The sequence below is a fragment of the Bufo bufo genome, chromosome 3 (genome assembly GCF_905171765.1).
Source record: "Bufo bufo chromosome 3, aBufBuf1.1, whole genome shotgun sequence".
Classification (NCBI taxonomy): domain Eukaryota; kingdom Metazoa; phylum Chordata; class Amphibia; order Anura; family Bufonidae; genus Bufo; species Bufo bufo.
Window position 1 is genome coordinate 373,754,846 of NC_053391.1, and position 24,145 is coordinate 373,778,990.

Consider the following 24,145-nt stretch of genomic DNA (forward strand, 5'->3'; position numbering starts at 1 on the left):
GAAGACCATCTTATGGTGCAGGAAATACTGTATTTAAAAAAAATATATATTCCTCATATAAAACCATATTTGGTACTGCCACAGTAGTACCAACCCATAGAATAAATATAACTTATTATTTATACTATGCAGCACATTGTGTAAAATAATTTCTACCCCACAAAAAAAACTCTAGAAATTAGTTTATAATACCCCAAAATGGTAGTAATAAGAGCTACAACTCATTCCAAAAATAAACCCTCATACAGTATTTCAGCAGAAACGTAAACAGTAAAAAAAACAAAAAAACAAAAGAGGAGACAACAATGGCATAATTTCTGGATTTTTTTTCATTCCCTCCCCCTCCAAAGATAATCAAAGTTAATAAAGTATACAGTATGTACCCTAAATGATGAAACAATATAATATAACTCATCCAGTGGAAAAAACAAGCCCATTTCAATAAAAAACACGAAAAAACAAGCCCTCATACAGCTACATTGATGTTAAAATAAAAGTTATTAGAATGCTATTGGAGCCATTGACATTTTAGGTTTTAAAGGGGTTCTCCAGGATTTTCATATTGATGGCCTATCCTCAGTATAGGTCATCAATATGAGATTTGCAGGGGTTCAGCTCCAGGGACCCCTGCCAATCAGCTAGCAATCTGTGAGCGCTTAGGCGTCCTAAGCCCACGTGAAGTCACATGCATTGGTCACATGGCCTAACTGCAGATCAGTCCCATTCAAGTGAATGGGGCTGAACTATAGTACCTAGCACATCCACTATGCAATGAATGGTGAATTGTGCTTGGTAAGATGTGAGGAGGCCGTGTCACTCACTAGAGCTCCGTAAAGCACCACGGCTTCCTCAAGCAGCTGATCAATGGGGTTTTAGGGAGTTGGACCCGCACTCATCTCATATTGATGACCTATCCTGAGGGTACACAACCACTATGAAAATCCCAGAGAATTCCTTTAAGTGCACATTTTGATGTAATTGGATGGGCCCATCTGCCAGCAACAAGGTGACCTCTTCAGATGGGAAGCTACACATCAGTTTGTCTCTCCTGGGACTAGGCCTACCAGATGAACTCAGGGAATGTAGGATCCAGCTATACTCTGGTTTAAATAAAAGTCGGGGGAGAGTCTGGATGCCCTCACATTAGATTACAGCTTAACTGGGTTGTCTAACCCCTGTGAGGATTTGCTCTGGTAGGCAGGGTAAGCGGACGCAGTACAAAGGCAAAACAAGTTTGTAAATCGAAATGTCAGTGTTTATTCACACAAAAGGCAAAAGAAAAACGACTTATTACAGTCTTGGTGTTAATTCACACAATGCAAAGTCCATAGAACAGACACGTCACCTTTCTAGCCGTTTATATCTCCTGCAATTTACAGCAGGCTTTAGGAGGCCTGTTTCCCTCATGCGGCTGTCAGCCTTCCAGCACAGGACTATGTTTTAGATCCCAAAACAGAGACCCAGCTACTGAGTCCAGCTGCCTATTTAAAGGACAGCCAGATGCTGCCAAAACCCAGACCGGCACTTAAACTCCGGTCCGGTATTTAATCTCACCTGGCTGGAAATCAGCCCAGCCGCCCATGTTGGGAGGAAAATACCTGCCTTTCCAAGCAAAACCCCTTGCTATGTCACACCCCTTAAAAGTAATGGTTTATTCTCAGGCTAGGCTGTCACAATCTGAACAATGGGCATCGGACAACACGCACCCCAACCAATCAGATCTCATCAGTAGCTCCAGTGCTGGAACTCAGCGATCCAACTAGACATCTCTGGCCATGGGGCAGTGGATGGAGCTGGGTATTGCAGCTCCACTCCCACTCACTTCAGTGGGAGCCTCACTGCAGTAACCAGCTCTGTCTACTGCACAGCAGAAGGAAATGTGTATTTCTGGCATCAGGGCTTCTGTAGAACATCTGATTGGCTGGGGTCAGTTACTCCATACCCCTGTCAATCAGATAGTGTTGGCCTATCCTGAAGATAAGCCATCATCACTGCATATAAATCCTTCACCTCCACTGAACGAGCAGCCAACTGTCGGGAAGGAACATTCCCTTCCCAACAATCTGCTGCTCATCTGCCCATGTAAATCCACCTTTAGACAACTCCTTTAAGTCTACATTACATGCTGATTTAGGTAATCAGGTCTATCTACACCTAATTGCTCACATTGTGCATCACACTACAATCTTTTTATTGTTTTTGCCACATAGTGTACAGATAAAAAAAACTCCATACAGTGACCATACCATGGTGGCCAGCTGTACATAAATAATACCCTTATACTGCTCTATAAAATAATAGTCATAAATTGCCCAAATAATACTACCATGCAGATTCCAAATAAAATAGCAATACAATGGCCAAATAACAGTGCGGTAAGGTGTCCACATCAATAGTACTGCAATTTTATTGTCATTTCGTGTTCCTGTAAATAACTGCGGTCTGCCCTAAAATTCATTTGAGCATCTGAAAAAACACTGGTGATGGTTATGAAGCTACAGTAAAGGAGTTTGGAAGGAGTTAAGACCTGAAATGCCTCCATTCTGGGAACATAATAAAATATGGGGGAAGAGATACATTATGCAGAACTGACTTCTCTACTGCAATACCATGGATAGCATGACATCTGGCAAAGATGGGGAAAAAACGTTCACAGATCTCAATCAATTTTGATTCCTTATTGAGTCTCTGATTTATTTGCAGGCGAAGCTTGAGTAAATTAGTCAGGTAGTCAATAGCTAATAATAAGGAAATGGCAGCACAGAAGGAAAGTGATGCCAATTATACTTATTGCACTCTTGTTCTTCCCTGCAGATCAACATTAAATATTAATCCAATACATTAGCAGGCAATGCATGAACTCTCACAGCTCTGGCTAGTAGTCTTTCCACTAGTCATGCAATGGTTTGCCGTGTACTGATGCATTTGAGATTAATTATATCATGGAACATGGAGAAATTCAGACCTGTTCTCCTATATTTCTGAACGTAGAAAATCAGTTCGGAATCCATGAAATAACTGACATGCCCAGAATTATCATTAAAGGGGTTATGTCATGATTGATGTAAAAAATAAAAATCAGACATCATATATTACGGGACAATACCTTTCTAACAAAGCTAGAACCAGCCTTGTACCTCACATGGGTCCAGAGATCTCCACATTCACTGTTCCAATTGCTCTGCTAGACTATCTTCAGCCAGGCAGCTCAGGGGTCGTGTCCTTCCTGCTGAAGCTGTATCCCTGTAACTGCTTCTAACAGAACATATGGCTGGTGGCAGTTGAAGATTTAAACTGAGCAAGTTCGACCAGTTTAGTGAGAAGGACACAAAATAAGGAAAAGAACAAACAGCAGGTGGCGCTATACAGATGCATTTTATTGAATATCTCACTGGCTATCCAAAATTTTTAATTACATGCAATTACAAAAGTATTCAGATCCAGGAGCTGGTTTGAAAAAATGTAGGCTTCATCTCGTGACACAACCCCTTTAATGAGTAGTGTTGAGCGCGAATATTCGAATAGCAAATTTTTTTTGCGAATATCGGCACTTCGCTAATTCGCGAATATTTCGAATATAGCACTATAAATTTTTTTTTTTTATTGTTATATTTTTTTCTTTCCCACTTCCCAAAAGTAGTTCTTACCTGTCCTGAGGATTCCTGGCTGCTCCAGTCAGTGCCCGTTGCCGCTTTTGCCGACTTCCGTGCTCATGGAGCGTCCCCATCACCATGGGAACGCCTCCAATGTACTGTCGGATGTGAGAATTAAGTTAAAATCGCAATGCGATTAATATAATTTGAAGTAATCGCATTGCGATTTCAACTTAGACCTGGTTTATTATGGTTGGCTTGGTAGACTTAGCGAAGATGACGAATATGACGAATGTATTCGTCATATTCCTCAAAACGAAGATAACGAAGTATTCTCCATCTTCGTTTTAGCTCCATATTCGTCAACTTCGCTAATTCTAGCAATCAAATAGGAAAGTTGACTATAGAGACAGTTGTGTTTAATTCGCTATGCGATTTATATTACTTTGCTTTTTTTAAAATAAATAGAATAATTATAATAATTATCAAGTATTATAATTATTTTATTTATTAAAAAAAAAGCAAAGTAATATAATCGTATAGCGAATTAAAAACGTAGCTGTCTCTAGTCAACTTTCCTATTTGATTGCTAGAATTAGCGAAGTTGACGAATATGGAGCTAAAACGAAGATGGAGAATACATCGTTATCTTCGTTTTGAGGAATATGACGAATACATTCATCATATTCGTCATCTTCGCTAATTCTACCAAGCTAACCATAGTAAACCAGGTCTAAGTTGAAATCGCAATGCGATTACTTCAAGTTATATTATTCGAATTGCGATTTCAACTTAGAGCTGTGTTTCTAATGGGTCAGCTTGCTAGAATTAACTAAGTTAACGAATATGGAATATAGCAGTGCTAAGTTGAAATCGCAATTCGATTAATATAACTTGAAGTAATCGCATTGCGATTTCAACTTAGACCTGGTTTACTATGGTTGGCTTGGTAGAATTAGCGAAGATGACGAATATGACGAATGTATTCGTCATATTCCTCAAAACGAAGATAACGAAGTATTCTCCATCTTCGTTTTAGCTCCATATTCGTCAGCTTCGCTAATTCTAGCAATCAAATAGGAAAGTTGACTAGAGACAGCTAAGTTTTTAATTCGCTATGCGATTATATTACTTTGCTTTTTTTTTAATAAATAAAATTATTATAATACTTGATAATTATTATAATTATTCTATTTATTTAAAAAAAAGCAAAGTAATATAATCGCATAGTGAATTAAAAACTTAGCTGTCTCTAGTCAACTTTCCTATTTGATTGCTAGAATTAGCGAAGTTGACGAATATGGAGCTAAAACGAAGATGGAGAATACTTCGTTATCTTCGTTTTGAGGATTATGACAAATACATTCGTCATATTCGTCAACTTCGCTAATTCTAGATATCAAACCAATAGGAAAGTTACCTTAAGTTAAAATCGCAATACGCGATTATTGAAATCGCATTAATCGCGATAACTAGAATAATTACGAATATTAGATTTCGACGAATATGAGACGAATATTCAAGCGAATATTCACGAATTTTTCGAAATCGAATATGGCACCTCCCGCTCATCACTATTAATGAGTTATATATTGTTTTGGTGTAAGATACTAACTGTGAATGCTCCAGTCTACTGGTACATGTTTTTCAAGCATATACCCTGAAATGCTTGTTTTCTATAGGGGTTTACTGCTGATAAGAGTCCATCTTCCCTACAGAAATAACCTACTTCCTCCTGCATTTGTGTGCTGCTGCACGGCCAGCCTATTCCCCTTGTCTTTGAGTAGCTACAGGTATTGATAGCCGAACACTCAGAGAAGCCGATGCAGGGTTCTCCAATGATAAGAAACACTGCATAAGTAATTTATCGTTGTTGCGCTTGATTTGTGTTGCCTTTTTATGGAGCCATTCTTTTCAGACATGTTTATCAAAATCTATAGTAAAATGTGGCGAGCGCCACAGTTTTGATTTTGAGACTAGAAAGTAGGCATGGTCAATACATGTCTAAGTTTATAACAAACTTATGGCAGTGCAAAAAATTTTAGGTGCAAAGAAAGTGGTGGAAATAATACCAACCATACCATACTTGTCACGAGGGTGTCAAGAGCCACGTCTGACTCCGTTATACCCGGGGTCAGGAAGTCGCAGCGGGTGGCTGCACACTCTATGTATAAAGATAGTGCTGTTCTTTAATGGTAGCTTTCTGGGTTTGCCTTGCAACCCTTTTTGGCTCACTCAGGGATCCGTAGCTTCTTCTCCTCAGCTGTTTCTTGTCCAGCACTCCCAACCTCCTTATATTCCCCTCTCCCACTTCTCTGGTTGCCAGATATAGAGCTTCCTGCCTGGACTTCTATACTGACCCACTGGAGCTGAGTAGCTGTGATCCCTGGTTGTTGTTCCAGAACGTTACCCTCCGGATCCCTGTTGGGCTTTCGTTGTCTGCAGTTGTCACCCACCTGGGATTATATGTTGTGTCTGTATTGTCTGTCCTCTCCTTGGTGTTTTCCTTTAGTGTCAGTGGTGCGAACTAGTGATCCCACCATCCCTGTTCACTACGTAGGGCTCATCTTAGGGAAAGCCAGGGTTTAGGCACGTGATCGGCGTACGGGTGAGGAACCCATCTAGGGACGTCAGGGCAGTCAGGTGCCAGCCTCAAGGTGAGTCAGGGGTCACCACCTTTCCCTCTCCCTTGGACAGGGCCTTCCCATTTCCCTCCCTTTGTGTGACGCCGGTCATGACATTATATCTGGCCCTTATTTTGTGTAGGTAGAAAAAAATAAAAAAATAAAAATAATACTCTTTTCTATTTCTGCCTATTTAGAATCCAGTATGGATCCAATTGCTGCTTTGACAAAGCAACTTCAAGGCCTGTCTTTGGAGGTGGCAGGATTGAAGGCGTCGGTCCTCCAGCAACAGCAGCAATTGCAACAGACCGCAAGCCCAGCGGTTGCTACGGGTAACCAGGTTGTTGCGGAATCCAAGGTTGTTCTTCCTGACAGATTTTCTGGGGGAAGGGACAAATTTGTGACGTTCCGTGAGGCCTGTAAGTTATATTTTAAGCTGCGCCCTTACTCCTCTGGTAATGAAGAACAGCGGGTGGGGATTGTTATTTCCCTGCTTCAGGGGGACCTGCAATCCTGGGCGTTCTCTTTACCCACTGATTCCCAGGCTCTCCGGTCAGTGGATGAATTTTTTGGAGCTTTGGGTCTCATATATGATGACCCTGACCGAGTCGCTCTGGCTGAATCAAAATTACGGCGACTCCTACAGGGAGAGCGGCCAGCAGAGGAGTATTGCTCAGAGTTCCGTAGGTGGGCTACGGATACCCAGTGGAACGACCCGGCTCTCAGGAGTCAGTCACTAAAGGATGCGCTTGCGCTGTATGAGACTCCCTTTTCCCTTGATGCTGTTATGTCCCTTTCTATCAGAATAGATAGACGTCTGAGAGACAGATTGAAAAATCCGGAGCAATTGGTAACCCCTCCCAAGCAGCAGTTAGTCTGTACGGACTTAGACGAGCCTATGCAGCTAGGAGGAACTACTCGTCAGGTCCGTCCTCCTGAGGCTCGCCGTAGGCGTGGGGTTTGTTTTTTCTGTGGGGGGAGGGGTCATTTCATTAATGTCTGTCCTTCCTTTATCAAAAACAAGAGACCGTCGGAACTACTAACCCCAGGCTGTGTGGAGGATGTCAGCCGGGGGGTATACGTTTCTTCCATACGAACATCGCAATTTGTGTTGCCAGCGGTTGTTGTTTTTGGTGTTAAGACGGAGACTATTTCTTTCTTTCTAGACAGTGGAGCAGGAGTAAATTTGATAGATGCCCATTTTGCCCACACTATGGGTTTGTCTTTCTGTACGCTACAGAGACCTATTCCCATATTCGCTATTGATTCTGCGCCTCTGTCTCAGAGAAACCTCACTCACATTGTCCATAACTTACACCTTCGGGTAGGGGACCACCATAACGAGTGTCTTTCATGTTATGTTCTAGAGGGGCTTCCCACTCCGGTGGTATTGGGTCTTCCCTGGTTGGTAGCGCACAATCCAGTGGTGGATTGGCAGGCTAGGGAGATATTGGAGTGGAGTGAGCATTGCAGAGAAAATTGCTTAAATAGCAATTGCTTAGTCACCTCCATAGCTACCCTACCTAAATTTGTTTCGGACTTTGAGGACGTTTTTTCTGAAAAGGGTTGCCAGAAGTTACCACCTCACCGTCCTTATGATTGCCCGGTTAATCTGATTCCCGGTGCAAAATTACCCAAGACCAGGTTATATAATCTTTCGGGTCCCGAGAGACAAGCCATGAAAGATTATATCTCCGAGAGCTTGGCTAAGGGACACATCAGACCCTCTTCTTCACCCGTGGCTGCAGGGTTTTTCTTTGTTAAAAAGAAAGATGGGGGCCTGCGTCCTTGCCTAGATTTCAGCGAACTAAACCGGATAACCATCCGAGACCCTTACCCTCTTCCTCTCATTCCTGACCTGTTTAATCAGATTGCGGGTGCTAGGTGGTTCTCCAAACTTGATCTTAGGGGGGCATACAATCTGATTCGTATCAAGGAAGGGGATGAGTGGAAGACAGCTTTTAACACCCCTGAGGGGCATTATCTAGTCATGCCTTTCGGTCTGACCAATGCTCCTGCTGTCTTCCAACATTTCGTTAATGACATTTTTAGTCATCTTATCGGCAGGTTTGTGGTGATATACCTAGATGATATTTAAATTTATTCGTCTGATCTGAAAACACATGAGGTGCATGTCAGACAGATACTGCAGGTCCTACGGACGAATAAATTATATGCGAAAATTGAAAAGTGTGTCTTCGCCGTTCAGGAAATACAGTTCCTAGGTTATTTATTATCTGCTTCAGGTTTCCTTATGGATCCTAGGAAGGTCCAGGCAATTTTAGATTGGGATCTTCCTGAGAACCTCAAAGCACTGCAACGGTTCTTGGGCTTTGCAAATTTCTACAGAAAGTTCATTAAAAATTATTCGGTGATTGTCAAACCCCTTACTGACATGACTAGGAAGGGGACTGACTTTTCTAAATGGTCTGACGCAGCTAAAATTGCTTTTTCCTCTCTAAAAGAGAGGTTTACCTCGGCACCTGTACTAATCCAACCTGATGTCTCCCAGCCTTTTATTGTTGAAGTAGATGCGTCAGAGGTGGGAGTGGGGGCTGTACTGTCTCAGGGTCCGTCTCCTGGCAAATGGCGTCCTTGTGCTTTCTTTTCTAAAAAACTATCTGCAGCGGAGAAGAACTATGATATTGGCAATAGGGAGCTATTAGCTATTAAACTTGCGTTTGAATAATGGCGTCACTTTTTAGAGCGGGCAATCCACCCCGTCACAGTGATTACAGACCACAAAAACCTTCTGTACCTCGAATCAGCTAAGCGTCTCACCCCTAGACAAGCTAGGTGGTCACTATTTTTTACCAGGTTTAACTTTGTTATTACCTATCGTCCTGGGGCAAAAAATACCAAGGCAGATGCATCATCTCGTTGTTTCCCTGGAGGGGGTAATGTGAGTGATCAGGTACCCATTCTACAAAGAGGAGTGGTTGTCTCTGCGGTACACTCTGTTCTGGAGGGGAAGGTGTTAGAGGCCCAGGGGGGACGCCCCGGTCTCTTGCCCCTCAGAGAAATTATTTGTACCGTTAAACCTGCGTCTCGAATTATTAAAGGAACATCATAATTCGGCACTTGCTGGGCACCCGGGTAGTAAAGCAACCTTGGAACTATTGTCTCGTCGTTTTTGGTGGCCAAGGTTGCGTCAGGATGTAATGGATTTTGTGTCTACTTGTTCTACCTGTGCGCGCGCGAAAGTGTCTCATACACGTCCTGCAGGGTCTTTATTGCCACTTGTCATTCCCAATAGGCCATGGACATATCTGTCAATTGATTTTATTACCGACTTACCTTTGTCTGTGGTTAAAACAGTTATCTTGGTAGTAGTAGACAGGTTTAGCAAGATGGTACACTTCATTGCGTTACCCGCACTACCTAATGCTAAGACTCTTGCTCAGGTATTCATCAGTGAAATCGTGAAGCTTCACAGGGTCCCTTCCGATGTTGTTTCGGATCGGGGGAACCCAGTTTATTTCTAAGTTTTGGAAAGCTTTTTGTTCCCGTTTGGGGGTACACTTGTCCTTTTCCTCAGCTTTCCATCCTCAGTCGAATGGACAGACTGAGCGTACCAACCAAAACCTTGAGACATATCTAAGGTGTTTTGTGTCTGAAAACCAAGAGGTGTGGTCATCATATTTACCGTTAGTCGAGTTTGCCATAAATAATCGCCATCAGGAATCCACTGGCAAGTCAACATTTCTTGGTGCATATGGTTTTCATCCCCAATTCTGTACTTTCAAAGAGGGGGGGTTCTAGGGTTCCCGAAGAGGAACGGTTTTCGTCATCTCTTTCATCTGTATGGCAGAAAGTGCAAGCTAATGTGAAAAATATGAGAGGTAAATATAAATGCATGGCTGATAAGAAACGGTCGCCAGGTCCGGACCTAGGTGTAAATGACTATGTGTGGTTATCTACTAGGAATATTAAATTAAAGGTTCCCTCTTGGAAACTGGGTCCTAAGTTCATTGGTCCTTACAAAATAGTAGCCATCATTAACCCCGTGGCTTTTCGCCTGGAGCTACCTCAGACTTTTAAAATTCATAATGTCTTCCATAAGTCGTTACTCAAAAAGTATGTTCCACCTCTAGAACCATCACCGCTGCCACCCCCTCCTGTTATTGTGGATGGTAATCTAGAGTTTCAAATATCCAAAATTGTTGATTCTCGTCGGGTCCGCCGCTCTCTTCAATATCTGGTGCATTGGAGGGGTTACGGTCCCAAGGAAAGAATGTGGGTTCCAGCGTCTGAGGTAAACGCCGACAGGTTAGTTCGGGCTTTTCATGCCTCTCATCCTGAGAGACCTAGTCCTGAGTGTCCGGAGGCCCCTCGTGGAAAGGGGGGTACTGTCACGAGGGTGTCAAGAGCCATGTCTGACTCCGTTATACCCGGGGTCAGGAAGTCGCAGCGGGTGGCTGCGCGCTCTATGTATAAAGATAGTGCTGTTCTTTAATGGTAGCTTTCTGGGTTTGCCTTGCAACCCTTTTTGGCTCACTCAGGGATCGTAGCTTCTTCTCCTCAGCTGTTTCTTGTCCAGCACTCCCAACCTCCTTATATTCCCCTCTCCCACTTCTCTGGTTGCCAGATATAGAGCTTCCTGCCTGGACTTCTATACTGACCCACTGGAGCTGAGTAGCTGTGATCCCTGGTTGTTGTTCCAGAACGTTACCCTCCGGATCCCTGTTGGGCTTTCGTTGTCTGCAGTTGTCACCCACCTGGGATTATATGTTGTGTCTGTATTGTCTGTCCTCTCCTTGGTGTTTTCCTTTAGTGTCAGTGGTGCGAACTAGTGATCCCACCGCCCTGTTCACTACGTAGGGCTCATCTTAGGGAAAGCCAGGGTTTAGGCACGTGATCGGCGTACGGGTGAGGAACCCGTCTAGGGACGTCAGGGCAGTCAGGTGCCAGCCTCAAGGTGAGTCAGGGGTCACCACCTTTCCCTCTCCCTTGGACAGGGCCTTCCCATTTCCCTCCCTTTGCGTGACGCCAGTCATGACAATACTTCATATGTATAATTTGAGACTGTCAAGTTTGACAGCATTCTGTAATCACTTGGTGTATAGTCCGATGTGCTGAATTTATGCACCAAAATAATAAATCACACTACAATAAAACTACTTTAAAGAAGTGCAAGTGCAAAGAAAGAAAGACATAGTAAATCTGCCCCAGTGTGCTCAGCATTAAATGAGCATTCTCTTCTGGGAAGGTGGTGCCAAATACACCTCAAGTAACTTCATTCTCCCTTATTCCGAGCTTGTTGGCTCAAGTAAAGAAAGGTGTACTGAGATATTTCTTGAATGGTAATTCCTAGACATTGAAAGGCTAAATCTGCTCCTTCTCTACACAAATGAGCCAAGGAACTTTGCTATATGCTGCGTATGGAAGAACATAGCTAACAGCAGGAGAGGTTGGAGATTTTCCTGAAAAGCTGTCCCCCCCTCATCACGTTTTTGGATTCTTCTGAATGTCTAGACATGCTGTGAGTCTTCTTAGTCTCTGTAATATTGCTTTTTCAAGATTTACGGGACAAAAACCTTCTCCCCTATCCTTTCCTTCCCCTACCCCTTCTTTCCCCTCCTTCCCTTACCCCTTCCTTCTCTCATCCCTTCTCTACCTACCCCCCCCTCCTTTTTTTTTTTATTTCATTTTCTTGTGTACGTTCATAGTTTTTTTTTTTATCACTCCTGGGGCTATGCTGCCATTTAAAAGTTGGGATAGTGTACCGACAGAAGTGTAGCTCTCTGGAAATTCAGTTTCTTTATTGCTTTCATACTTGTAGTTTATTATATTCAGTAATGGGATAGACATGTGATTCATCGATCTTGAATTGCAGTCTGTAAATGTATTATTCAGAAAATTCAATAAAAATACAGTAAACATAAAAGAGCGTTCTCATCTGGGACATTTATGGCATATCGGTAGGACCACACCTCTGTGACCTACTCTAATCTCGAGAATGGGACCTGATGTGAACGGAGAGCACTCCAAGCATGCACAGCTTTGTATGTTCTGTGCTATGGGACTTCCAAAAATATCCAAGGACGCTTGCTAAGCTATTTCCGGAAGTCCCATAGCAGTGAATGAAGAGGAAGCCCCAAATGCACAGTGTTTACTTCATTCGTGGTGGGGCCCCTGTTCTTGAAATGGGACCCATTTATAGAATATGTTATCAATATGCTGTAAATGTCCAGATGGCTACAGACAAAAGAAACTCTTTGCTGTTTGATTCAGCCACCAATCCTCTACTTACATAAATACTGCTGGTTAGCCAGGAGAGAGAGAAGCAAATATGGCTGTAAATACGTCATCACACCTGGTCCTGTCTATCAAAGTGCAGAGGATACAGCAGTTGCAGAGAGAGTTGAGCCTCTAGGTGTAATGCCAAAGCCCTCATTGCTCCTAGAGACTCATTTGCATATGTTAAAACATCATTTTTCTCAGCTATGCGGGCACATATGAACATTGGACCAACACAGATGCCTTCAGCTGCTAAGAGCACATGCAACAGGTCAGCCAGTCTCATAGGTGCAAATCTACTGACAGGTGCACTTTAAAGAAGCGCGATGCGCGAACAACATGGCATTATATTCAAATAGAGTAGTACCCCATTTGTTAAATTGGTGCTTGTTATATCTGTATTAGGCGGTAAGAGATAATCAATGTTACTCACTTTACCTGCCAGTAGTTTCAGTGTTAATGCTGATCTATGTATATCCTTATTTATGGATATTAATTTCACGTTAGGAATTTTAGCATTCCATGTATTTTGACTTAATATTTTTGATGACTAGTACAAACTATTACATATTTCATTCCTTTTCTTTTGTAGGTGTTGACAAAGATTAGTGCTGCCTTTGCTAAAAATGTACAGTTGTTGCCTGATGATCCCAAGGAAAGGCAAATGATATTCAAACTCGTAGGAAAAAACTTTGTACTAAACTATTTTAGTGAATATCCAAATGATCCTAGTCTATTGGTAAGTATTAACAAACCATGTCATTTTTAAGATATTACCTAATAGATACTATGAAAAAACTTGTATTTCTTGTGTCTCACTTAAAGGGTCACTGAGTTTTCAAAAAACCTTTGATGTGTCAGAGAGAGATATCAAAAGTTTTGATCGTTGTGGGTCTGAATTCTGAGACCCCCACCGATCGGTAGAACGAGGAGAGAGAAGGGCTCATATATCACGCTCTCTTTTCTCGCTGTAACAGAAGTCTATGAGCCCATCTCAATTCCATCCTCCGTAGCAAGGAGAGAGAGCATGACATACAGTACGTGCCCATCTCTCTCCTTGGTCTAGAGATTGGTGGAGGTCTCCGCACACAGACCACCACTCATCAAAACTTTAGATATGTTTCTGCTTAAACTGCTCGGAATCTGGTGCAAACTCATGACCAATGCGCTCTTGAATACTTGAGTAAGTGTAATGTCTGCCATTCACTATTCCATTCATGTAAAGTCTACTAAATCTTCCATGACCATAAACAATATGAACACCTTTTCTAAATGCAGCATTAAGCAACTTTGTATATACTCTATTAAAAATGTCCACTATTTTGCTGTTGTACAGTCTGTGTAACTCCTGTACATAGCTGGCGTCCTCCTGCTTCTGAAACAAGTCCAGCAGCTCAGTGCTGGGCTGTCTCTGCAGGGAACCACATCTTGGCTCCTTTCAAATGATTTGTGTGAGTCGGGGGGACAATGAATGGAGTTAAGCTTCAAATGGGGAGTTGGCGCACGCTAAATAGAATCTTAGCCAAATGTGAAGAAAACCCCTATCTACTATAGTCGTCAAAGATGCACATTTACATTTAAATTGTGGTCTTACAAACAGCTGACAGTGTTGTAGTGGAAATCCCGGAGCTCAGCAGACATTATACTGCATACCTTACGATTCCCCTGATCCACTTCACTTGATCTCTTTAAGGTCGTGTTCACATCACTGTTTAGTTTTCTGAAGAACCGGAAAAAAAACAAAAAAACAGATCCCTTATGTTGAGCATCAGTAATAAGCACTTTTCCATCAGAGAATTATTTTTGAAGGGAGGAAAAGTACTTTTTGCCTTACTTGTTCCATGCTTCCCATAGTCCGATATTCCATATTGTATTGTCTGTATTTTCAGGAATAGGAGGTTTTCCAAGGTAACGGAAATTGTATAAAATGTAACCTTTATTTAGATATTGATGGTCTGTCCTCAGGATAGGTCATTAATAATAGATCAGTGGGGGTCTCACACCTGGCACCCCCACCAAACAACTGTTCCAGGCAGCTTCCAGTGTCGGAAATTATGCAGTTGACAGAAAACACTAGGGCACATTTATTAAGACCGACATTTTAGACGCCGGTCTTAATATGGCCTTGTGCTGACAGTGGATCAGCCGAAGTTCTGAAGAGACGCTGGTCTCTACATAGCGGATCCACCACCAATTCTAGATGTAAGACAGCTTCCTAGCTATCTTACATTTACATCCTTTTCTACACCTAAACCAGGCATAGAAAATGATAAATGAGACAGGCCTGCCGACCCGTCCCCTTCCCTGCCCATGCCACTCCCACTTTTTTAAACCTGGCATTAGCAGGGAGAAGTGGCAGATTGCAACGCAAAGCACCTTTGCGCCACAGTCTGCACCAGAAATACGTGTATTTCTGGTTAATAAATGACCCCCTCTATGTTTATGTCCCTTTTTTTGCCTGTGCAGTTATTTCTTATTTTTCAAAAAAAATTTGCAGGTCAATTTTCAGTGCCACCGTTCTGGGATGGGGGAAATGGAAAATAATGCAACTCCACCTCTTTGTTATTACATTTAAAATGTTGTTCTTTAACCATGTGGTTTGATTAACATGTTAACTCTGTGGATAAGCACAGTTACAGTAGTTGTGGCAATGTGTACCTTTTTTTATTGTTTTTTATATTTTTAATGAGAAAAAAGTTTTTTGCCTTTTTTTGCTTTTTGTGTCAGGGCATAATGAATATACAAAGATAGCAGACCTTTGAGCCTTCATTAAGTCCTTTGTGCCATTGCAGCCCATTGAATCCTGTAATTGAAGTGGAAATGATCAGGGTGATAGTCTCTCTGTTTAACCCCTTAACCGTGAGATCTAACTTCCCCTAACTGTGGCATCTAAAGGGCACATTTATTAAGACTGGCGTTTTAGACACCGGTCTTAATAAACCCCTAGGCTGGTGTTGGATCCGCCGAAGTTAGGAAGAGGCGCCGGCCTCTTCATAACTTCAGTGGATCCTCTGCCAGTTCTAAATGTAAGACAGATTCCTAGCTGTCTTACATTTAGACAATTTACTACACCTAAAACAGTCGTAGATAATGATGAATGGGACGGGCCTGTCGGCCCTTCCACGCCACGCCCACAATTTTACACTTGGCGTGAGCAGGGAAGATGTCGCAGATGGTGGCGCAACTAACCGCTGCGCCGCCATCTGCTCCTGAAGTACGCCTAATATAGGCGTGTTTCAGTATATTAAATGACCCCCTAAACATCCAGCATCGGAAATATCTCCAATCCTTGCCATTAAAATAGGATGTCAGCTGCCGAAACAGCCTGCCGTATTTCATAATGCAGATGTGAACGTACCCTAAGCAAGAATGGAAAAAGTAAAAACAAAAAGCAAACACTTGGCTGTTTCAATGCAGGAGACTGAGAGAAACAGAAGCCTTTCAGACCTTGGATTTCTGAGCTGATGGGCAGGACTTTACTAAAGTGTTGTCTATTGCTGTCAGAATAAAAGAAAAGAGTTCCTAATTTATCCCAGCCAGACACAGTGCAGCATAAGCTCCACCTTTTTCCCCAAACTTATTTTACTTTTATGTATGCTGACTTTACCAAAATCTAAATTATTCATTGTATAATGTATGTTCAATACTTCTGAAACATTCTGTACATTGGCCTCTATATAACTTCGGCACATCCACCGCTGGTCTAAATCTATGCCAGCTTCCTTGCTGGCGTAAATTTAGAACATTTTCTACTCCTAAAACAGGCGTAGAAAATGATAAATGAGACGGGCGCAAATAACCTTTGTGCCGCAACCTACAACAGATATATGGCATATATCAGTTTGTAAATGATCCCCCAGGTCTTTTCACTCATTACTTTTCTTACTTTTCTTCCATATCCAGCATGCTCCAAACATGAGCATAGTAGAACATGAGAGAATGGAAAAAAAATTAAAGCATTGGCTTTGGGACCAGTGGAAAAAAGCAGCAGAGCAATCTGGATGTACTACAGGTTTGTAGTGATATATTAATCATACACCTACTACACTGAGAAAAAATATAAACGCAACACTTTTGGTTTTGCTCCCATTTTGTATGAGCTGAACTCAAATATCTGAAACATTTTCTCCATACACAAAAGACCCATTACTCTCAAATATTGTTCACAAATCTGTCTAAATCTGTGTTAGTTAGCACTTCTACTTTGCGGAGATAATCCATCCCACCTCACAGGTTTGGCATATCAAGGTGCTGATTAGACAGCATGAATATTGCACAGGTGTGCCTTACATTGCTCACAATAAAAGGCCACTCTGAAATGTGCAGTTTGATTACACAGCACAATGCCACAGATGTCACAAAGTTTGAGGGAGCGTGCAATTGGCATGCTGACTGCAGGAATGTCTATCAGAGCTGTTGCCCGTGCAATGAATGTTCATTTCTCTACCATAAGCCATCTCCAAAGGCGTTTCAGAGAATTTGGCAGTACATCAACCGGCCTCACAACCGCAGACCACGTATAACCACACCAGCCCACGACCTCCACATCCAGCATGTTCACCTCCATGATCGCCTGAGACCAGCCACCTGGACAGCTGCAGCAGCAATCGGTTTGCATAACCAAAGAATTTCTGCACAAACTGTCAGAATCCATCTCAGGGAAGCTCATCTGAATGCTCGTCGTCCTATCGGGGTCTGGACCTGATTGCAGTTCGTCATCGTAACAGACTTGAGTGGGCAAATGCTCACATTCGATGGTGTCTGGCATGTTGGAGAGGTGTTCTGTTCACGGATGAGTCCCGGTTTTTACTGCTCATGGCAGATGGCAGACAGCGTGTGTGGCGTCGTGTGGGTGAGCGTTTGCTGACGTCAAAGTTGTGGATCGAATGGCCTATGGTGGCGATGGGGTTATGGTATGGGCAGGCATATGTTATGGGCAACAAACACAGGTGCATTTTATTAATGTCATTTTGATACCGTGACGAGATCCTGAGGCCTATTGTTGTGCCATTCATCCACGGTTGCAGCATGATAATGCACGGCCCCATATTGCAAGGATCTGTACACAATTCCTCGAAGCTGAATACATCCCAGTTCTTGCATGGCCAGCATACTCACCAGACATGTCACCCATTGAGCATGTTTGGGATGCTCTGGATCGGCGTAAACGACAGCGTGTTCCAATTCCTACCAATATTCTGCAACTTCGCACGATTGAAGAGGAGTGGACCAACATTCCACAGGCCACAATCAACAACCTGATCAACTCTATGCGACAGAAATGTGTTGCACTGCATTAGGCAAATGGTGGCCACACCAGATACTGACTGGTTTTCTGCCCCCCCCCCCCCTTCCCCCTAGTAAGATAAAACTGTGCATATTTCAGAGTGGCATTTTATTGTGGGCAGTCTAAGGCACACCTGTGCAATATTCATGCTGTCTAATCAGCACCTTGATATGCCACACCTGTGAGGTGGGATGGATTATCTCCGCAAAGGAGAAGTGCTCACTAACACAGATTTAGACATATTTGTGAACAATATTTGAGAGTAATGGGTCTTTTGTGTATGTAGAAAATGTTTCAGATCTTTGAGTTCAGCTCATGCAAAATGGGAGCAAAACCAAAAGTGTTGCGTTTGTATTTTTTGCTCAGTGTATATTGAACAATGGGATATCGACTTATGTGCAACATTTCTATTATTTCTGTAGATGAAGGTACAACAGATGTCTCGCCAGAAATGACAAGTTTTATAAATCACACTTTCCAGCTGGTCGAGAATGCAATGGATTTGTCTTTAGCTCAACATGAAAACAATGAAAAGGTAAACTGATTATTTATTAAAAGGCTAGATTATTCTTTAACCCCTTAAGGACCAGTGCCATACATGTACGGCGTTGGTGGACGTGACTTAAGGACCACCGCCGTAAATGTACGTCGGACTGATCGGGCGGGTGCAGGAGCTTCGCCCGCCCGATCAGCGGCATGGACCCGGCAGTCACTGACAGCCGGGCCCCTGCTGCATACGCCAGCACCAGTAAAAACACTGATGCCGACATGTTAACCCCTTGTACGCAGCGATCAAAGCTGATCACGGCATGCGCAGGGTTCGAGGAGGGTATGGGTGCCCTCCGCTTCTCCATTGGGTCCCCGCGCTGCAGTGGCGGGGTCCTGATGGCAGGAGAAGGCAAGCCCGATGCCTTCCATAAAAGCTTACAGCCAATGCATTACAATACAGGATGTATTGTAATGCATTGCAGAGGGTTAAAAAAGTGTTTTTCATGATAAAAAAAGTTTCAATTAAAAATAAAAATGAAATTCCCAAAATAAAACACATAAAATTGTAAAAAAAAAAAGAAAACCAGACATATTTGGTACTCCCGCGTCTGTAATGACTGGCTCTACAATAATATCACATGATCCACCCCCTCACCTGAACGCCCTAAAAAAATAAAATAAAAACGGTGTAAAAATAGCCATTTTTTGTCACCTTACATCACAAAAAGTGAAATACCAAGCAATCAAAAAGTCATACGCACCCCAAAATCATACCAATCAAACCGTCATCTGATCCCGCAAAAAATAAGACCCTACCTAAGACAATCGCCTAAAGAATAAAAAAAACTATGGCTCTCAGAATATGGAGACACTGAAACATGATTTTTTTTTTGTTTCAAAAATGCTTTTATTGTGTAAAACTTAAATAAATAAAAAATGTATACATATTAGGTATCGCCATGTCCATAAGATCCTGCTGTATAAAATACCACATGACCTAACCCCTCAGATGAACACTGCCAAAGCCATTTTTTGTCACCTTACATCATAAAAAGTGTAATACCAAGCGATAAAAAAGTCATATGCACACTAAAATAGTACCAATCAAACCGTCATCTCATACCAAAAAAAATGAGCCCCTACATAAGACAGTTGCCCAAAAAATAAAAATAAACTATGGCTTTTAGAATATGGAGACTCTAAAAAATAATTTTTTCAAAAATGCTTTATTATGTAAAACTGAAACACACAAGTCATATTTGGTATTGTCGCATCCGTAACAACCTGCTCTATAAAAATACCACATGATCTAACCAAATTTTTTGTTACCTTGCCTCACAAACAGTGTAATATAGAGCAACCAAATATCATACTTACTCTAAAATAGTGCCAACAAAACTGCCACCTTATACCATAGTTTCCAAAATGGGGTAATTTTTTGGCAGTTTCTACTCTAGGGGTGAATCAGGGGGTCTTCAAATGTGACATGGCAACTTAAAATTATCCCAGTGAAATCTGCCTTCCAAAAACCATATGGCATTCCTTTCCTTCTGCTCCCTGCCGTGTGCCCGTACAGCAGTTTACGACCACACATGGGGTGTTTCTGTAAACTACAGAATCAGGGCAATAAATATTGAGTTTTGTTTGGCTGTTAGCCCTTGCTTTGTTACTGGAAAAAATGGATTAAAATGGAAAATCTGCCAAAAAAGTGAAATTCTGAAATTGCATCTCCATTTTCCTTTAATTCTTGTGGAACACCTAAAGGGTTACGCACCATTTTCAAATCCGTTTTGAATACCTTTAGGGGTGTAGTTTCTAAAATGGGGCCATTTATGGGTGGTTTCTATTATGTAAGCCCCACAAAGTGATTTCAGACCTGAACTGGTCCTTAAAAATTAGGTTTTGGAAATTTTCTTAAAAATTTTAAGATTCTAAACTTCTAAGCCTTCTAACGTTCCAAAAAAATAAAATGTCATTTAAAAAATGATCGAAACAGGAAGAAGACATATGGGAAATGTAAAGTAATAACTATTTTAGGAGGTATCACTATCTGTTTTAAAAGCAGAGAAATTGAAATTTCGAAAATTGCCAATGTTTCCAAATTTTTGGTAAATTTGGTATTTTTTTTATAAATAAAAATGAAATATTTTGACTCAAATTTACCACTGTCATGAATTACAATATGTGACGAGAAAACTTTCTCAGAATGGCTTGGATAAGTAAAAGCGTTTTAAAGTTATTACCACATTAAGTGACACATGTCAGATTTGCAAAAAATGACCTGGTCCTTAAGGTGAAAAATGTCAGGGTCCTGAAGGGGTTAAACACATTTTTATTGTTCCATTTAATCTAAAATGAACAATGAAGCAACTTTTCCAATAGTTTGCCATTTTGAGTGAACAGCTCATATGCAGACTGTGTTTCTCCATGGTTACAGATTACAAACTCTTTGTAGTCTGATGCTAAAGTTATAATTCCTTCCGTCTGTCCCATACTTTATCTAAGGTTCATATATGTGTTAGAGGTTCTATTAGGAGCCTCTGTTGCAGATTCCGGCAAAAAAACAAGATAAAATATCTCTGCATACAGCGGTATTTTGACCTGCAGACCAACAGAAATCACAATAGTCAATGAGGTCTGTCGGATGCCATTGGTGTTCGGAAAATGCTGGATCCAGCGGTTCCATATTTTCTTTTAGTTTTTCAGTTTATATACTGGGTTAGAAGGGCAGATATGCTGCATGTGTGAACCTAGCCTAACTTAAAGAGGACCTGTTGCCCCAAAATTCAATGCAATCTGCAGGCAGCTTGTTACACAGTAGGAGAAGTTGAGCAGATTAATATATACAGATTTATGGGAAAAGATTCAGTAAGGCTTGTAATTTATAGATTTAACCTCTTGGGGACACATGACGTACCGGTACTTAAGGACACATGACGTACCGATACGTCATGTGTAGTTCCAATCACCGCTGCGCGGCGGGCAGTGATCGGAACTGGGTGCCTGCTGAAATCAATCAGCAGGCACCCTGGGACAATGCGCGGGGGGGTCCTGGGACAAAAAATAAAGTGAAAAAAAAAAGTGGAAAAAATTAAGTTTTCCCCTCAAAAAATTAAAAGTTTCAAGTAAAAAACAAACAAACATCATTTCCCCCAAATAAAGTTAAAAAAAAATTGGTAAAAAATATTGACCGGCTGCGTCCGTATTGACCGGCTCTATAAACATATCACATGACCTAACCCCTCAGATGAACACCATAAAAAAAAAAAACTGTGCTAAATTAACAATTTTTTTGTCACCTTACATCACTAAAAGTACAACAGCAAGCGATCAAAAAGGCGTATGCCCACCAAAATAGTACCAATCTAACCGTCACCTCATCCCTGAAAAAATGAGCCCCTAGCTAAGACAAACGCCCAAAAAATAAAAAAAATATGGTTCAGAATATGGAGACACTAACACATCATTTTTTTTGTTTTAAAAAAGCTGTTAACTTAAGTAAAATTAAAAAAGTATACATATTAGGTATCGCCGCGTCCGTAAGAACATGCTCTATAAAAATATCACATGACCTAACCCCTCAGGTGAACACTGTAAAAAAATGCCTTTTTTTTGTCACCTCACAAAAAGTGTAATAGCAAGCGATCAAAAAGGCATATGCACCCCAAAATAGTGCCAATCAAACCGTCATCTAATCCCACAAAAAATGAGATCCTACCTAAGATAATCACCCAGCCGGCATCCCGTAACAACGCAGGGGGGGGGGGGTCATTTGACCCCCCCCGTATCGACGATCGCAGAAAACCACAGGTCAATTCAGACCTGCGGTTTCCTGCGCTTTTAGTCTCTGACCGTGGGGATCAAACTTTAAAATGCCCGAAATAAAGTTTTATTAACCCCCCCCTGCACCCCTGAATGATATTATGTGGGCGGGTGGTGCAGGGGGGATGTCGCAGAAGGTGCGGGAGGTGCGGCAGGCGGGATCGCGATTCCCCGCCCGCCTCCCCTTGAATAATCGTTGGTGGACAGTGGTTATACCAGGGTGTCAGCACATTGCTGACACCCTGGTATAAATGGCTGACATCGGTACGGACCGCTGTATGGAAAAGGTTAACAGCTCAGGGAGCTCCCTCCCTCTCCCATCAGGGGGCTGCTGTGCCTTTCCAGCCCCCCGATGGGAGAGGGAGAGAGCCCCCAGACAGCCCCCCGACAGCCCCGTCCTTACCCTTCCCCGTCTGCGAAGTTCTGACCACTACTGAGCAGACGGGGAAGGTTCCCATGGCAACAGGACGCCGTCTCAGGCATCCTGCTGTCCATGGTGCTGAACAGATCTGTGCTAAAGGCAGAGATCTGTTCAGACAAAGTGTAAGTAAAATACAGTACAGTACAATATATATTCAAGAACCAAGTGGGTCTGGGTCAAAAAAATGTAAAAAAAAGTGAAAAAAGTTAAGATTAAAAAAAAAACATTTATCACTGAATAAAAAAATAAAAAATAAAATACACTACACATATTAGGTATCGCCGCGTCCGTAACGACCTGATCTATAAAACGCTCATGTTACTTTTCCCGCACTGTGAACGCCATAAAAATAAAAAAATAAAAACTAGGAGAAAATTGAAATTTTGCCCACCTTACTTCCCAAAAAAGGTAATAAAAGTGATCAAAAAAGTCGCATGTACGCCAAAATAGTACCAATCAAACCGTCATCTCATCCCGCAAAAATCATACCCTACCCAAGATAATCGCCCAAAAACTATGGCTCTTAGACTATGGAAACACTAAAACATGATTTTTTTTGTTTCAAAAATGAAATCATTGTGTAAAACTTAAATAAATAAAAAAAAGTATACATATTAGGTATTGACGCGTCCGTATCGACCGGCTCTATAAAAATATCACATGACCTAACCCCTCAGGTGACCACCGTAAAAAAATAAAAATAAAAACGGTGTAAAAAAGCCACTTAAGATAATCGCCCAAAAACTGAAAAAACTATGGCTCTTAGACTATGGAGACATTAAAACATTTTTTTTGTTTTAAAAATGAAATCATTGTGTAAAACTTACATAAATAAAAAAAATTGTATACATATTAGGTATCGCCACGTCCGTGACAACCTGCTCTATAAAATTACCACATGATCTAACCTGTCAGATGAATGTTGTAAATAACAAAAAAAAAACGTGCTAAAAAATCTATTTCTTGTTAACTTGCCGCACAAAAAAGTGTAATATAGAGCAACCAAAAATCATATGTACCCTAAACTAGTACCAACAAAACTGCCACCCTATCCAGTAGTTTCTAAAATGGGGTCACTTTTTTGGAGTTTCTACTCTAGGGGTGCATCAGGGGGGCTTCAAATGGGACATGGTGTCAAAAACCCAGTCCAGCAAAATCTGCCTTCCAAAATCCGTATGGCATTCCTTTCCTTCTGCGCCCTGCCGTGTGCCCGTACAGCGGTTTACGACCACATATGGGGTGTTTCTGTAAACTACAGTATCAGGGCCATAAATAATGAGTTTTGTTTGGCTGTTAACCCTTGCTTTGTAACTGGAAAAAAAATATTAAAATGGAAAATCTGCCAAAAAAGTGAAATTTTGAAATTGTATCTCTATTTCCCATTAAATCTTGTGCAACACCTAAAGGGTTAACAAAGTTTGTAAAATCAGTTTTGAATACCTTGAGGGGTGTAGTTTCTTAGATGGGGTCACTTTTATGGAGTTTCTACTCTAGGGGTGCATCAGGGGGGCTTCAAATGGGACATGGTGTCAAAAAACCAGTCCAGCAAAATCTGGCTTCCAAAAACCATACGGCGCACCTTTCCCTCTACGCCCTACTGTGTGCCCGTACAGTAGTTTATGGCCACATATGGGGTGTTTCTGTAAACGGCAGAGTCAGGGCAATAAAG

At 41.8% G+C, this 24,145-nt stretch overlaps 1 protein-coding gene across 1 annotated transcript in view; it reads left to right on the forward strand.

Moving 5' to 3' along the window:
• Nucleotides 1–24,145, forward strand: part of LOC120993804 — a 76,671-nt gene that overhangs the window by 46,038 nt on the left and 6,488 nt on the right. The window contains exons 3-5 of the mRNA XM_040422270.1: nucleotides 13,050–13,196; nucleotides 16,361–16,469; nucleotides 18,167–18,279. Of these exons, the coding sequence (XP_040278204.1) occupies nucleotides 13,050–13,196; nucleotides 16,361–16,469; nucleotides 18,167–18,279 (369 nt within the window). The remainder of the gene's footprint in view (nucleotides 1–13,049; nucleotides 13,197–16,360; nucleotides 16,470–18,166; nucleotides 18,280–24,145) is intronic.